Source organism: Sphaeramia orbicularis, chromosome 22, assembly GCF_902148855.1.
Source record: "Sphaeramia orbicularis chromosome 22, fSphaOr1.1, whole genome shotgun sequence".
Classification (NCBI taxonomy): Eukaryota; Metazoa; Chordata; class Actinopteri; order Kurtiformes; family Apogonidae; genus Sphaeramia; species Sphaeramia orbicularis.
Window position 1 is genome coordinate 11,881,175 of NC_043978.1, and position 16,996 is coordinate 11,898,170.

Below are 16,996 nucleotides of genomic sequence, written 5' to 3' on the forward strand. Positions count from 1 at the left end.
GTTTGTGGTCCTCGAGGTTCCCCTGCCGTACCCGACTCAAACATCTCCTGGAGGTTTGTGTTCAGGTTCCTCGTACGTCTGCATCGCTGTGTTCACTGACGGCGCAGAAATACCAGCCTCGGTCTGCGTCCTCCAGGTTCTTCACTGTAAACGTTCCCCTCAGAACGTCTGGTTTGGTGGTGGAGAACCTCTGGGATTGGAAGTCCAGTTCCCAGCTCGGTTCGTTGTTGGGCATCATGAACACAACATGTCTCATGTTCTCCCCAGGTCGCTGTCGGTACCAGTACATCTGGTAGAAGGTCGGACCTTTACTGTGGCTGCACTCGAACGTCGCATTTTCTCCGATTTTTTTCCAGAGAATGGGATTCTGGGTAACATCACTGCCGTCGTCAGAGCTGGAGAGAAACGATAGAATATAGATAAAAATAGAATAGAATAGCCTTTATTGTCTTTGTGTGTTCAGTGTTGCTCCAGTCAGTGCAACAATATAAATAAAAAACAATTAGTCAGTAATAATCTGTGCATTTTACTCTGAACCCTAAATACATAATCAGACTTTTTCAGAATACGCAAAAAATATTAACATAAAGAATCAATAAATTAACAAAATAAGCAAGAAAATGAACAGGAATAAGCAAAACTGAAGAACGAAGTAATAAAATGAACAAAATAATCAATAACATCAGCAAAAAATTACCGGAATAAAAACAACAACAAAATGAACAAAAAAAAAATCAGTAAACTACCAAAATAGCAAGAAAATTAACAGAAATAAACAAAAGTGATTAAAAAGGTGAATATAACGAATAAAGAATGGACAGAATAAGCAACAAAATGAACAAAAAAAGAAAAAAAAGAATCAAACTACCAAAAAGCAACAAATGAACAAACAAAAGCAACAAAAAAAGTTAAGAAATAAACAAATTAATCAATACCATGAGCGAACATTAAACATCAGCAAAAAATTATCAGAATAAAAAAATAAACAAAATAACAACAAAATGAACAAAAAATCTTTAACTACCAAAATAAGCAATAAATGAACAGAATAAACAAAAGCAATGAAAAGGTGAATAAATGAATAAAGAATCAGCAGAATAAGCAACAAAATGAACAAAACTGACAAAAAAGTTAATAAATGAACAAATTAATCAATAACATGAGCAAAACATAAAAAAAATCAGCAAAAAAATTACACAAATTTTTTAAAAAATGAACATAAACAACAAAATGAACAAAAAAAAAAATAAAAGAATAATTAAACTACCAAAAAAGCAAGAAAATGAAAACAAATAAACAACAGCAATGAAAAAGGTTAATATACGAATAAAGAATGAACAGAACAAGCAACAAAATGAACAAAAGCAACAAAAAAAAGTTAAGAAAATAAACAATTAATCAATACCATGAGCGAAACATCAAACATCAGCAAAAAAATTATCAGAATAAAAAATAAACAAAATAAAACAACAAATTAAACAAAAATCATTAAACTACCAAAATAAGCAATAAAATGAACAGAAATAACAAAGCGATGAAGAAGGTGAATATAATGAATAAAGACAGCAGAATAAGCAACAAAATGAACAAAACCGACAAAAAAAGTTAAGAAAATGAACAAATTAATCAATAACATGACAAAACATTAAAAAATCAGCAAAAAAATTACACAAATTTTAAAAAATGAACAAAATAAACAACAAAATGAACAAAAAATCATAAAAAGAATCATTAAACTACCAAAAAAAAGCAAGAAAATTAACACAAATAAACAAAAGCGATGAAAAGGTTATATAACGAATAAAGAATGAACAGAACAAGCAACAAAATGAACAAAAGCAACAAAAAAAAGTTAAGACTATAAACAAATTAATCAATAACATGAGCGAAACATAAAACATCAGCAAAAATTATCAGAATAAAAAATAAACTAAATAAACAAAATGAACAAAAAATCTTTAAACTACCAAAATAAGCAATAAAATGAACAGAAATAAACAAAAGCGATGAAAAGGTGAATATAATGAATAAAGAATCAGCAAAATAAGCAACAAAATGAACAAAAGCGACAAAAAATTAATAAAATGAACAAATTAATCAATAACATGAGCAAAACATAAAAATCAGCAAAAAATTTACACAAATTAAAAAAATAAACAAATAAACAACAAAATGAACAAAAAAATTAATAAAAGAATCATTAACTACCAAAATAAGCAAGAAATGAACAGAACTAAACAAAGCGATGAAGAAAGTTAATATAATGAACAAAGAATGAACAGATAAGCACAAAATGAACAAAAGCGACAAAAAAGTTAATAAAATGAGCAAGTTAATCAGTAGAATAACAAAACATGAATAAAATAAGCAACAAATTGAACAATATCATCAAATAAATGACCAGAATTTAACAAAAATGAACAAATTAATCAACGAAATGAAGAAAAATAAACCAAATGACTAAACCTGATCTGAGTTGTGTCATCGATCAGTGTCTTATATTTAGAAATAAATCAATAATTGGACCAATATGAATAAATACTGCATCGTTATTGCAGAACAGCAGATTATTGCACGACTTAATTGCACTTTTGCAGGTTATGCACATTATTGACAGTACGATTGTATGAGGATCCATAGAGGGAAGTGGTGGAACAGGAAGAAATAGCACAGTTATTACCAGATGAAGACGTATGGGATGAAATGTGAGCTGGAGGTGTGGATCTCACCTGTTGTCCAGAGCAGAAGAGTTATTAAAGCAGGTCTGAACACGTCCATGACCCAGCACAGTCTGAAGGAGATGAACTGTTCTCATAGATGTTCACTTCTGCAGGTGTCGGAGGAGTGTCTCGTGGATTTATGTGAACCCACGGTGGATTAAAGGCTCTGTGGTCCTGGAGGTCCCCCTACCGTTTACTGAGGTGTATGATCAGGGGTTCCATCATTCTATCCTCAGGGTCCAGGTTCTCAAACAGGTCACACCAGTTAAATAAGAACATAATAACTTGTAAATAATGACAACTCCGAACTTTTCCAAATGTTTTAGACTAAAAAAATACAATTACACTATGAAAATGTTTACATCTACAAACTATCTTTGAAAAAAATGTGAATAACATGAACAACCTGAGATTCTGAAGAAAATTAAGTGCAATTTTAAAAGTTTTCTGTCTCAGTTTATTATTACACATGTTCATTACAACTACAGATCACAGTGGATCTACAAATATGCAAAACATTTACAGAATATTGATAAATTGCACTTAATTTTCTTAAGACATTTCATGTTGTTCATATTTGTTCAGGTTATTCACATTTTTTTATGAAAGGATAGTTTGTAAATGCAAACTTTTCATGTAATTTTTCTTTTATCACTAAAAGAGAAAAAAATTGAGTTGCCATTTATAATAATAATAATAATAATAATAACAACAGTAGTATATAATAATAATAAAATATAATAATAATACAGTAATAATAATATAATAATAATAATAATAATAATAATATAATAATGTAAAATAATAATAAAATAATAATAATAATATAAATAATAATATAATAGTAATAATAATAATAATATAATAATAATAATAATATAACAACATCCATTGATTTTATATAGCGCTTTCTAAGTACTCAAAGACCCATAAAGACCCAGTGCTACTTTTGTGTCATTTCCAAAATACATTTTTGTCTATAATCAACTTTTCTCAAGTGATTTATCTCCATTTATTGTAATATTATCCCCTTATTTTGAGTTTTTTCATTGTAAATCATGTATTTTCTTATATTTAATTCACAGATCATGTAGATGTTCATTAAAGCTCCGACTATATTCAAAGGTTTTTATATCAGAAACAGAGAAAACAAAAGAAAACGTCATTTTTTCAGTCAAATCTCTCAGTAACTGAACATAAACCCAGTGTGTCCATCCACTGTCATTGATCCAACTCCATGGGTTTTACTGGTGAATCAATGTTATAAAAGATAACAGTGTTTCCATGGTAACTATGGGGCCTCTGAACGTCCAAATTGGTCATATCTGATGATCATGAAAGATGAATAACTGTATTTTACACCAATTATTTACATGTATTGATAGGATTAATGGATCAACAGGTATTAAACAGTTTAGATCAGTAGATGCTTTTGGTCACCGGTGGTTTCTTGGGTCTTTATGGGCTAAAAATGGAACAAAATAATCACAAAATCAATGAATAATCAAGAAAATGAGTAGAAATTTACCAAAAATAATCAACCAATTGAATAGAAATGAATAAAATAAGCCAAATGTATAAAAATTTGCAATATATTCAATAATTGAACAAAAATTAGCAAAATAATCAACAAAAGGAACAAAATAATCAGCAAAATTAACAAGATGATCATCAGATGGAATAGAAATAAATAAAATAATAACAAGCCAAATATTTTAAATGAGCAAAATAGTCAGCAAAAATAATCAACAAATTGAATAAAATAATCAGCAAATTGAGTAAAAATTACCAAAATAATGAATAAAATAAACAAAACAATGAACAAATGGAATATAAATGGATAAAATTAGAAGCCAAATGTATAAAAATTAGCAAAATAGTCAACAAATTGAACAAACATGAACAAAATAATCAGGTTTGATTCAACACGTCAGATGTTTCTAATAAAGTGCTTTCACTAAACCCAGTTTGTAAAAGTTCTAATATCTGTGTTCTGACAGAAACTTGAAGAGCTGCAGCGGAACTGTTGGATACTTTATTATAATTACACTGGAGCTCAAAAATATACTCCTGGTAATACAAATGATGAAGATGTATAGAAATGTTCAAGTTATGTTTGTATTTTCCTTTTTCATGCAGTGAATAAAAGTGTAATAACCACACAGAGTTTTGGTTATTTCTTATTGTTTATTTATAGACACATAAACTTTATTTCTGTGTTGAAACTCTGCTGCTGCTGTTTTCCAGGTTTGTCCCAGGGGGCGTCCTGAACTCAACATGGAGGTGAAGTTTGGACAAAGACATAGAAGTAAGTGTCAAAGATGAAGAATAATGACAGATAAAAACTACACATTTAAGCAAATTAACTGTCATTTATGAAGAGCTTCGGTTTATTCTTACAGTAAATGAGCAGAATTAAAGTCACAATTGGACTTGATTTGTCTGAGAATATTAAAATAACAGAAGATCGGCTGATTTTAAGATTTCATCCCGACTGTTTGGTTCATTTTTGGTTTATTGTCTCAGTTGTTTTATTCATATTTTGACTTTTTTGAGTAAATTTTTTCTTAAGTTACACTGAGGAAAGGATGTTGGAGAATAGACTAAAAGAACAAGTTTTGAAGGTCTAATGTCTGTTTAAATCTGGGTCTAATTTACTGAACTTTCTGAGTCACGTGACCATAGAACGAACCTTAATGAACAATTAAACCAGTCGTTCACAGGTTTGGTCTGGAAACGTGTTCACATCCTAATCAGACTGAACAGGAATGAGGGCTGGTGTTTTTGGTTTGTTGTTTGTTTGTTTGTTAACACTTTAGCAGCAAAACTATAGGTTAAATTTGTAATAAACTGGGTTTATAGATTACCAGTTACCCCAAGAAATGTCATTACATTTTGGGAAAGTAGGTCAAAGTTCCTGTTTTTTTTTTTTTTTAATTTAAAAAAAAAAAATGGGTGAAATATGTGGGAGCGACAGAGTTTGTTGTGCCTGGCACCCCTTATTATATTATAAATAGAAGGAGGAGGAGAAAGAAGAGAGAAGAAGAATGAAGAGAATGAGAAAGAGGAGGAGGAGAGAAGGAAGAGGAGGAGAAGAATGAGAGAATGAGAAGAGGAGGGGAGGAGAAGGAAAGGAGGAGAGAATGAAGAGAATGCAACGGAGGAGGAGGAAAAGAGAGGGAGAAGAATGAGAGAATGAGAAAGAGGAGGAGGAGAAGGAAGAGGAGAGAGGAATGGAAAGATGAAGAGAGGAGAGAAGGAAGAGGAGAGGAGATGAATAGGAGGAGGAAGAACAAAGAGGAGAATAAGAAGTAGAAGAACGAGGAGAAGGAGGAGGAGAAGAGGAAAAAGGGAGGAGGAGAATAAAGAGGAAGAGGAAAAGAAGAAGAAGAAAGGAAAAGGGAGGAGGAGATGAAGGAGAAGAGAGAAGGAAAAGGAGGAGAGAAGAAGAAGGAAAAAGAGGAGAAGAAAGAGAGGAAGAGATGAAAGAGGAGGAGAAGGAAAAGAAGAAAGGAGGAGGAGGAGGAGAAGAAAATAAGGGGAGAAGATGAATAAAGAAGGAGAAGAGAAGAGGAAAAGGAGAAGAAGAAGGAAAAAGAGGAGGAGGAGAAGAAAGAGGAGGAGGAAGAGATGAATAAGAGAAGAAGGAAAAGAAGGAGGAGGAGAAAAAGAAGGAGGAGATGAATAAAGAGGAGGAGGAAAAGAAAGGAAAAGGAGGAGAAAGAAAGAGGAGAAGGAGGAGGAGATGAATAAAGAGGAGGAGGAAAAGGAGGAGAGGGGGAGGTGAATAAAAGGAGAAGGAAAAGAAGAAGGAAGGAGGAAGAGGAGAAGAAGAAGAAAAAGAGAAAGAATAGAAGGAGGATGAATAAAGAGGAGGGAGGAAAAGAAGGAAAAGGAGGAGGAGAAGAAGAAGGACAAAGAGGAGGAGGAGAAGAAAGAGGAGAAGGAGGAGAATGAATAAAGAGGAGGAAAAGGAGAGAGGAGATGAATAAAAAGAGGAGGAGGAGGAGAAGAAGGAAAAAGAGGAGGAGGAGATGAATAAAGGGGAGGAGAAGGAAAGGATAAGAGGAGGAGATGAGTAAGGAGAGAAGAAGGAAAAGAGAGGAGGAGAAGATGAGTAAAGAGGAGGAAAAGGAGGAGGAGATGAATAAGGGGGGAGAAGGAAAGAAGGATAGAGGAGGAGGAGATGAGTAAGGAGGAGAAGAAGGAAAAGAGAAGGAAGAAGAAGAAGAAGGTGGAGACGAATAAGGAGGATAAGAAGTAGAGGAACGAGGAGGAGAAGGGGAAGAAAAGGTGGAGAAAAAGTAGGAGGAGGAGGAGGAGAAGAAAGACCAGTAGTAGCAGCAGATGAATGTGTTGTTTATGGTCGTCTTTCATGGACGTTTATGAGACAGAAGTTCTGAAGTTTGTCAGATAATGAGAAATGACTGAAATCCACAGACTGTAGTTAGACCCCAAGAGAATAAAGTACAGATAAAATAAAAGAATAAATGAACGTCCTGATCATGTAGATAACTCCTTTAAATGATGACCTCAGTCTGATGTTACACATATATAATAAACACTCATTACAGTCCGATAAAGCAGCTGAGGAGCAGTAGTAAAACTGTGGTAGATCAGCTACTGTTTACTTCTGTTTCTGACTCCAGTCGGAGCTCATGGTGTTGGAACCAGGAGTTTGATCAAAGTCTAATGAGTTTCACTTCCCAGGATAAATTTAGCTTTAATTTTCCACCAACATTATTAAAACGTTTATAAAAAGCCAAATGATCCGTGGTTTAATAGAACGACTCCTAAACTGTGTATTGGAAAAAAGAAAAAAAAAAAAAAACACTTGTGACATTTGAAATTTAGACTTTGGTTTGTGATTTATTCAGTTTTGATGGTTTTCAGGTGGAAGAAATGCACTTAATATCTCTAATAAATCCAACAGAGTTCACAGCTCTTTATTCTAAACACGATCATCATAATTTCAGGACATTTTTCAATATTTTAAGTAGAATACAACATAGACCTAACCTTAGTCTGCTCAGTGTCTTTGGGAGGGTTTTCTTTTACTTTTTTAATGCATCATTTTGATAAAACAAAAACAGCAACGAGAAAAGGAGTATTTTACATTGCATTAGATTAAATTCTCTGTCTTCCGTTTTTTTGGGTTCAGTCGTGTCTGACTCCTTTAAAAATGCTATGAAATGTCAGTTTCTCTGGTCAAGTTTCTGTGAAAGTGTTTTTTATTGTAATTTTATAAATTGCGTAACTGAAATCAGCCAGAAAGCAGGTTTTACTTTAACTATAGCTTTTCTTTCTGTCTTTCTTTATTAAAGTCCGGATCCTCCCTTATCTTATCTTATCTTATCTTATCTTATCTTATCTTATCTTATCTTATCTTATCTTATCTTATCTTATGTCATATCTCTGTCTTATCTTATCTTATGTCTTGTCTTATCTGATCTCATCTTATCTTATGTCTTATGTGGTCTTTTTTTATCTTATGTCATCTTATCTTACGTCTTATCTTGTCTTTTTTTTTTTTATCTTATCTCATCTTTTGTCTTATGTTGTCTTTTTTTAATCTTATCTCATCTTATCTTATGTTTTATCTTGTCTTTTTAATCTTCTCATTTTATCTTGTCTTATGCTGTCTTTTTTTAATCTTATCTCATTTTATCTTATGTATTATGTTGTCTTTTTTTAATCTTATCTCATCTTATGTCTTATGTTGTCTTTTTTTATCTTATGTCATCTTATGTCTTATCTTGTCTTTTTTATCTTATCTCATTTTTTGTCTCATGTTGTCTTTTTTAATCTTATCTCATCTTATGTCTTTGTTGTCTTTTTAATCTTATCTCATCTTAGTCTTATGCTGTCTTTTTCAATCTTATCTGATTTTATCTTATGTATTATGTTGTCTTTTTTTAAATCTTATCTCATCTTATCTTATGTCTTATGCTGTCTTTTTTAAATCTTATCTGATTTATCTTATGTATTATGTTGTCTTTTTTAAATCTTATCTCATCTTATCTTATGTCTTATGCTGTCTTTTTAAATCTTATCTCAATTTATCTTATGTATTATGTTGTCTTTTTTTTAATCTTATCTCATTACGTCTTATGTTGCCTTTTTAATCTTATCTCATCTTGTCTTTTTTATGTTATCTCATCTTGTCTTATGTTTTACGTTGTCTTTTTTTATGTTATCTCATCTTATGTCTTATGTTCTTTTTTTTTATCTCATCTTATCTTACGTCTTATGTTGCCTTTTTTAATCTTATCTTAAGTCTTGTCTTTTTTGTTATCTCATCTTATCTTATGTTTTATGTTGTCTTTTTTGTTATCTCATCTTATCTTATGTCTTATGTTGTCTTATATCGTATCTTGTCTTATCTTATCATGTCTTGTCTTATCTCGTCTTGTCATGTCTTATCTCGCCTCATCAAGTCATTTCGTCTTATCTTGACTTATCTCATCCTATCACATCTTCTCATCTCAACTTATCTCATCTCGTCTCAACTCATCTTATCTCATCAGGCCTTCTTTTGTAACCGTCTAATCTCGTCTTATCTTGTCTTATCATGTTTTATCTAGTCTTATGTTATCATGTCTTATCTTGTTTTATCTTATCGCATCAGGTCTTCTTTTGTAATCGTCAGATCTCGTCTTGTTTTTTTCTTGTCATATCTTGTCTTATTTTTTTGTTTTCCTTCCTTTCCCCATGACAATACAATGACACGAATATTTTTAAAGGGCCAGTCATGTTCGATACTAACGATGAAGCATTAAATCAAACTAAATTATGACAATAAACATGGACAACTGTGGGTTTATTCCTGTTTCTTATCCATCAGTGAGATAAACTGGAAACCAGGACTTCATCTCATCTCATTTTGTCGCAGATATAGTTTTTCTCCTTTTCCCCCTGAGAACATAATGAAACTAATATTTTTAAAGGTACAACTGTGCTTGAGACTAGCAGATAATTAAGTCGAACTAAATTATTGCAAATAAATAGTTTCATTACAGTTTTGTTTTTTTTTTAATCCATCATAGTGAGAAAATGCAACCAGGAAAGAATGGATTTTCCTTTGTTTCTGTGGATTTTAACACAACATAACAAACAACCTTCTCTTCTTCCAGTTTGTCGGTGCAGGTCATACTCAGCTTTTTCCTGATGGAATCATGTAAACAGCCTTAGATGTTTTTTCTTCCTTTTCCATGAGAGTAAAATGTATTTTTTTAAAGGGAAAACTGCTCTTAAAACTGTCAGACGGCGTTAAATTGACCTAAATTGTGGCAAACGGTCGAAGAAAACTGACATAAAGACAAGATTCCTCTGTTTCATAGACAGTAAATGATGATCACAGTTCGGTCTTTGTAAAAATGACATGTATATCATTATTATTATTATTATTACTACTGTAAAAAACATCCTTTCTTTAAAGAAGACTGATTCTCTTTTCCAGAATCTGACCAGAACTTGAGTGGATCATTAATATTAATAATCACTTTCCCCAGAGTTTTAATATTTATGTTTGAACAGGTCTTAGAAAAAGCAAATGTAAAATTAACCTATTGACAATGAATAAAAATGAACAAAATTAAGCAACAAAACAAAAAAAATGTACAAAATAAGCAACGAATATGAACAAAAATAATACAGAGTGAACAAAATTTAATAAGCAAAAAAAGAATAAAATTCAACAAAAAGAAAAACAAAGTAAGAAAATGAAATAAATCAACAATATGAGTAAAATGAATAAAATAATCAACAGATTGAATGAAACTGAACAAATAATCAACAAATTGAACAAAAATGATCAAAATAATTAACAAAATGAATAAACTAAATAAAAGGATCAAAAAATGAATATAATAATCAACAAAAGGAACAAAATAACCAAAAACAAACAAATGAAGAAAAATAAATCAATCACAAATCGAACAAAATAATCACAAATATGTGTCATTCCATCGTAAAACCCCCCAAAAAAGTCGTGGCCTTGTCCTTTGTGTCTGATTTTCCTCCATATTTCCGTTTCCCGTCTGGACACTGAAAAGCCCTTTTGTGCGACAGCAGAACAATGATCAGAGGGAAGAGGAGAGTTGGAATCTACTTTTCCTTCCACCAAACTTCTATTAACCTCCTCCTGTTCCTTTGTTGAGACGCTGCAGAAAAGCCTCCGAGCTGAATAGTGTCATTGCAGACGAAGCCCGACTCGGTGCATTAAAGTGTCAGATCAGAGCGAAGACGCTTATTTGGAAAAGGAAAAAAGATGAAGGAAAGGTCTAATAAAACGAGTGATGGATTAAAAAGCCTCTTCACCGGTAAAGCCGCAGTCAAATGAAGGTCTTAGATCTCCCATTCTATGAATATTCAGCCGTTTCTCTTATAAAACCCTCAGGATTTTAAGAGCGTTTATTAAAAGTGAGCAAACACGGCTCCGGTTTCGACTCTGTGCTGTAATAAAACTGTGTTTACTGTATCAGCCTCAGAATTAATGGGACTAAATGGTTTGATGAGTTCAACGCGTCAAAGATTTTCACTGAAGTTTCACGAGTCACTCACATGATAAAGTTTGGGGTCGACTGGTACTTGATGAGTTTAGTGAACAAAAAGAACAACTAAGCAAGAAATCATTCAAAATAAGCAACACATTTTGGAAAATAAGCACAAAACAAGCAAAGCTAACAAAATAAGCAGCATGAAGGGAAATGAACAAAATAAACACAAAACAAGCAAATGTTAACAAAATGAGCACAGAACGAGCAAAAGAATGAGTGGAAATGAACAAAATAAAGAACAAACAAGCAAATGTTAACAAAGTAAGCAGCAGAATGAGGGGAACTGAACAAAATAAACAACAAAACAAGCAAATGTTAACAAAATAAGCAGAAGAATGAGTGGAAATGAACAAAATAAACAACAAAACAAGCTAATGTTAACAAAATAAGCAGCAGAATGAGGGAAATAACAAAATAAACAACAAAACAAGCAAATGTTAACAAAATGAGCAACAGAACGAGCAAAAGAATGAGTGGAAATGAACAAAAAACAACAAAACAAGCAAATGTTAACAAAATAAGAAGCAGAATGAAGTGAAATGAAAAAATAAAAAAAAATGAGCAAATGCTTACAAAATAAGCAGCAGAATGAAGGGAAATGAACAAATAAACAACAAAATGAGCAAATGTTAACAAAATAAGCAGAATGAGGGGAAATGAACAAATAAACAACAAAACAAGCAAATTTTAACAAAATGAGCAACGGAACGAGCAAAGAATGAGTGGAAATGAAAAAATAAACAACAAACAAGGAAATGTTAACAAAATAAGCAGCAGAATGAAGGGAAATGAAAAAAATAAACAATAAAATCAGCAAATGCTAACAAAATAAGCAGCAGAATGAAGGGAAATGAACAAAATAAACAACAAAATGAGCAAATGTTAACAAAATAAGCAGAATGAGGGGAAATGAACAAATAAAGAACAACAAGCAAATGTTAACAAAGTAAGCAGCAGAATGAGGGAACTGAACAAAATAAACAACAAAACAAGCAAATGTTAACAAAATAAGCAGCGAATGAGTGGAAATGAACAAAATAAAGAACAAACAAGCAAATGGTAACAAATTAAGCAGCAGAATGAGGGAAATGAACAAAATAAACAACAAAACAAGCAATGTTCAAAATAAGCAGCAGAATGAGGGTCAATAAACAAATAAACACAAAACAAGCAAATGTTAACAAATGAGCAACAGAACGAGCAAAAGAATGAGTGGAAATGAACAAAATAAAGAACAAAACAAGCAAATGTTACAAAATGAGCAACAGAATGAGTGGAAATGAACAAATAACACCAAACAGCAATGTTAACAAAATGAGCAACAGAATGAGTGGAAATGAACAAAAATAAACCAAAACAAGTAGATGTTAACAAAATAAGCAGCAGAATGAAGGGAAATGAGCAAAATAAACAATGACATGAACAAAAATGAACAAATAAACAAAAAACAAGCAATATTAACAAAATAAGCAACAGAAGGGCAACAGAATGGGCAACAGAATGAGCACAGAATGAGCGGAAATGAACAAATAAACAACAAAATAAACAAAAATGAACAAAAAAAAAAAAAAGAACAAAAATGAACAAAATAACAATAAAACAAGCTAATGTTAACAGAATAAGCACACAATGAGCAACACAATGGCAACAAAATCAGCAACAAATGAGCAACAGAATGAGCAGAAATGGACAAAATAAACAATAATTGAGCATAAATGAACAAAATAAACATAAAAACAGCAATTGTTAAAGTAAGCACAGAATGAGAGGAAATGAGCAAAATGAACAAATAAACAAAACAAGCAAATGTTAACAAAATTAGCAGAATGATTGGACAGGAACAAAATAAACAACAAAATGACAAAATGACAAATAAACACAAAACAAACAAATGTTAACAAAATAAGCAACAAAATGAACAAAAAACAAAATCAAAAATGTAACAAAATAATAACAAAACAATCAAATTAATAAAATAACAGAATGAGCAGAACTGAGCAAATAAAAAAAACAATTACCAACAGAATGAACAGAAACTAACAAATAAGCAACAAAATGAACAGTATAAAAATTAATAAAATAACAAAATTAACAACAAATTTGAACAGAATAATCAACAGAATGAACAAGTATGAACGACATAAGCACAAATCATACAAATAATCACACAATTGAACAAAATGAAAAAAAATCTACAAAATGAGCAAAATTGAACAAATAAGCAATGAAATGAATAAAATATCAAAATTAACAATTGAACAAATAAGCAACAAAATGAACAAATATGAGTAAATTAAGCAACAAAATGAACAAAATGATCAACAAATTAAACAAAAATGAAAAATATCTTCAAAATGAGCAAACTTGAACAAATACGCAATAAAATGAACAGAATGGATAAAACAATAAAAAAAGTAAAAATTAACAAAATAAAGCAAAATAAACAATGAATAAATAAACAACATATTTAAACAAAATCAACAAATTTAACAAAATAAAACAATATACAAATGAGCAAACTTGAACAAATAGCAACCATATGAACATAATGGATTAAAGACAGTCAACAAAAAACTAAAAATTTAACAAAATAAGCACAAAATGAACAAAAATGAACAAAAATAAAAAAATTAACAAAATAAGTAACAAAACAATCAAATATTAGTAAAATAACAATGAGCAGAAATGAGCAAAATAACAGCAAAATGAACACTTAACCAACAGAATGAACAGAAACGAACAAATAATCAACTGAATGAACAAGTATGAACAACATAAGCAACAAATCATACAAAATAATCAACAATTGAACAAAAAAATAAGTACAAAATGAGCAAAATTGAACAAAAGAACAACAAATGAACAAAATTGAACAAAATAAGCAACAAATGAACAAATATGAGTAAATTAAGCAACAAAATGAACAAAATAAACAACAAATTTGAACAAATAAGCAGCAAATCACAAAATAATCAATAAATTGAACTAAATCAAAACAATTTACAAAATGACAAAATAAGCACAAAATGAGCAAAATGGAATAAGATAATCAACTAAAAGCCTAAAAATTAACAAAATAAGCAACGAAATGAACAAATATGAACAAAATAAGCCACCAATTTAAACAAATAATCAACTGAATGAACAGGTATGAACAATATAAGCAACAAATCATACAAATCAACAAACTGAACAAAAAAAAAACAATAAAATGAACAAAACAACAAATACATTTTGTGGTGATTTTAGTGATTTTTAACTTTTCAATGAGTCCGTTTACATGACCGTAACAATCCGATCAGTGTTAGTAATCAGATAATTGTAATAACTGGATGCGTTTCCATGCACTTCATAAATCTGATAATCGATAATTCCAGGTTTGGACGTTTGTTTTTACGTCAGAGTACGTACTTGTGTAATGACGATAGAATCAAACCTGTTATTGAACCTGTTTACACTCATTTCTGATTTGTGGAGTTATCAGATTATTGATCCTTTAAACAGTGTAATCTGATCTGTTTTATAATAACTGTAATCTGATTATATTAAATCTGATTAACATAATCCATCCTCAGAGGTGTTCAGATTTGGGTTCCTCGTGCTCTGACCTCTTTCATATTTCTGTAAACCTGGTCTGTGTCGTCCGTCCTTCAGATGAGTCCTTGTGTGCGGTGGTGGTCGTTGTCATGGCCTGAGGCTGTTCAGGGTTTTATGGTCTGTATTTCATGTAGTGGACCTTCTGTGTGACTCCATGTCCCTGGATACTCAGAACACTTCACCATAAATTAGCACTCAAGGCCTGGACAAAAACAGAAAAAGAAAACCTCAGCTGGTTCTTCACATGAAGACGGACCTCTGAGGGACACCCACACTGATAGAATAGAATAGAATAGAATAGAATAGAATAGATAGAATAGAATAGAATAGAATAGAATAGAAAGAATAGATAGAATAGAACACTGTAGAATGAATAGAATAGAATAGAATAAAATAGAACAAAACACTGTAAATAGAATAGAAATAGAATAGAATAGAATAGAATAGAAAAAACAGTAGAACAGGATAGAACAGGACAGAATAGAATAGAATAGAACAAACACTGTAGAATTGAAAGAATAGAATAGAATAGAATAGAATAAAAAAACAGTAGAACAGGATAGAACAGGACAGAATAGAATAGAACAAAAACACAGTAGAATAGAAGAGAATGGATAGAGTAGAATAGAATAGAACAGAATAGAGTAGAATAGAATACAATAGAATAGAACACAGTAGAATAGAAGAGAATAGAAGAGAATGGAGTAGAATAGAATAGAACACAGTAGAATAGAATAGAATAGGAAGAATAGAATAGAATAGATAGAATGATAGAATAGAATACAATACAATAAATATAACAGAACACTAGAATAGAATAGAAGAAATAGAGTAGAATAGAATAGAATAGAGAATAGAATAGACATAGAATAGAATAAGTAGAATATAATAATAGATAGAATAGTAGAATAGAACCGTATAGACTAGAACATAAATAGAGTAGAAGAGAATAATAGACACAGTAGAATAGAACAAACAGAACAGAAGAAAACATACAATAGAACGAATAGAGTATAATAGAATACAATACACACAGAATTCAGTGGAATAGAACAGAACCAGTAGAACAGAAAATAATTGAATAGAACGGAATGCAGTAGAATAGAAAGAATATAATCAAAATTGAATAGAGCAGAATAAAATAGAACAGAACACAGCAAATAGAACACAATAGAGTACAACAAATCGAATCGAATCGATCGAATCGAATCGAATAGAATAGAATAGAATAGAATAGAATAGCCGTTATTGTCATTGTGTGTTCAGTGTTACTCCAGTCAGTGCACAATATGAATAAAACACAACACTACAAAAATAATGAGTGAATATAAATTCCAAAATCCTAAAATGTAAAATAAGAAAATAGCATATAAATTTCAAAGGAAAATAAGAATAGAACTGAAATATAATAAAAATAAACAAAAATATGATAGACATAATATTAATGAACAAGTCCATAAAAATAGTGCGTTTACGTTATTTGACATATATTGGTATGTGATAATATTGAATAAATATTGAATAAATATTTTTGCTATTGCAAGATCAGAGGATTATTGCACATAATTTATATTATACAAGGTTATTGCACATTATCAGAAGTGATTGCATGAGGATACAATGAGGGAAGTAGTTGTACCACAGAGTTAGTACTTTTACAGTTAAGAGTGATGACAGCTGTTGGGAAGAAACTGTTTCTGAATGTATTTGTCCTTGTTCTGAGGGTCTGTTATTAGTTGGATTAAACAGTGATCCAGCCCTGCTCCGTTACAGTACATTGGATAAAACCTCAGACATCAGCGAACTTTATAGTGTCTGAAAACATAAACAATGAAGTCAACAGAAGATAAAACCAGTGTAAAATGCAGTGATAGCAACCCTAAAAAAAACAATTATTTGATTAAACCTCAGAGAGCTCCACCACAACCTGCATCTACAGTATTTCATCTGTTAAAGTGGGTCTACGTCGCATTAATGTTCAAACTCTGACCAGCAGGGGTCAGTCTGGTACCAGAACACACTTAGAACAAAACCACCAACGAATCAACACTAAATACCCACAAACTGTATCAGTCACTGAATAAAGGATAGAGGTCATTGTTTACAGTCTGTATTATGGGA

At 31.0% G+C, this 16,996-nt stretch overlaps 1 gene segment (V, D, J or C); it reads right to left on the reverse strand.

Moving 5' to 3' along the window:
- LOC115413703 (T cell receptor beta variable 29-1-like) overlaps positions 1 to 16,996 on the reverse strand; it is a 25,188-nt gene continuing 8,192 nt past the window's right edge. The window contains 1 exon segment of the V gene segment in view: positions 1 to 123. Coding sequence covers positions 37 to 123 — 87 coding nt within the window.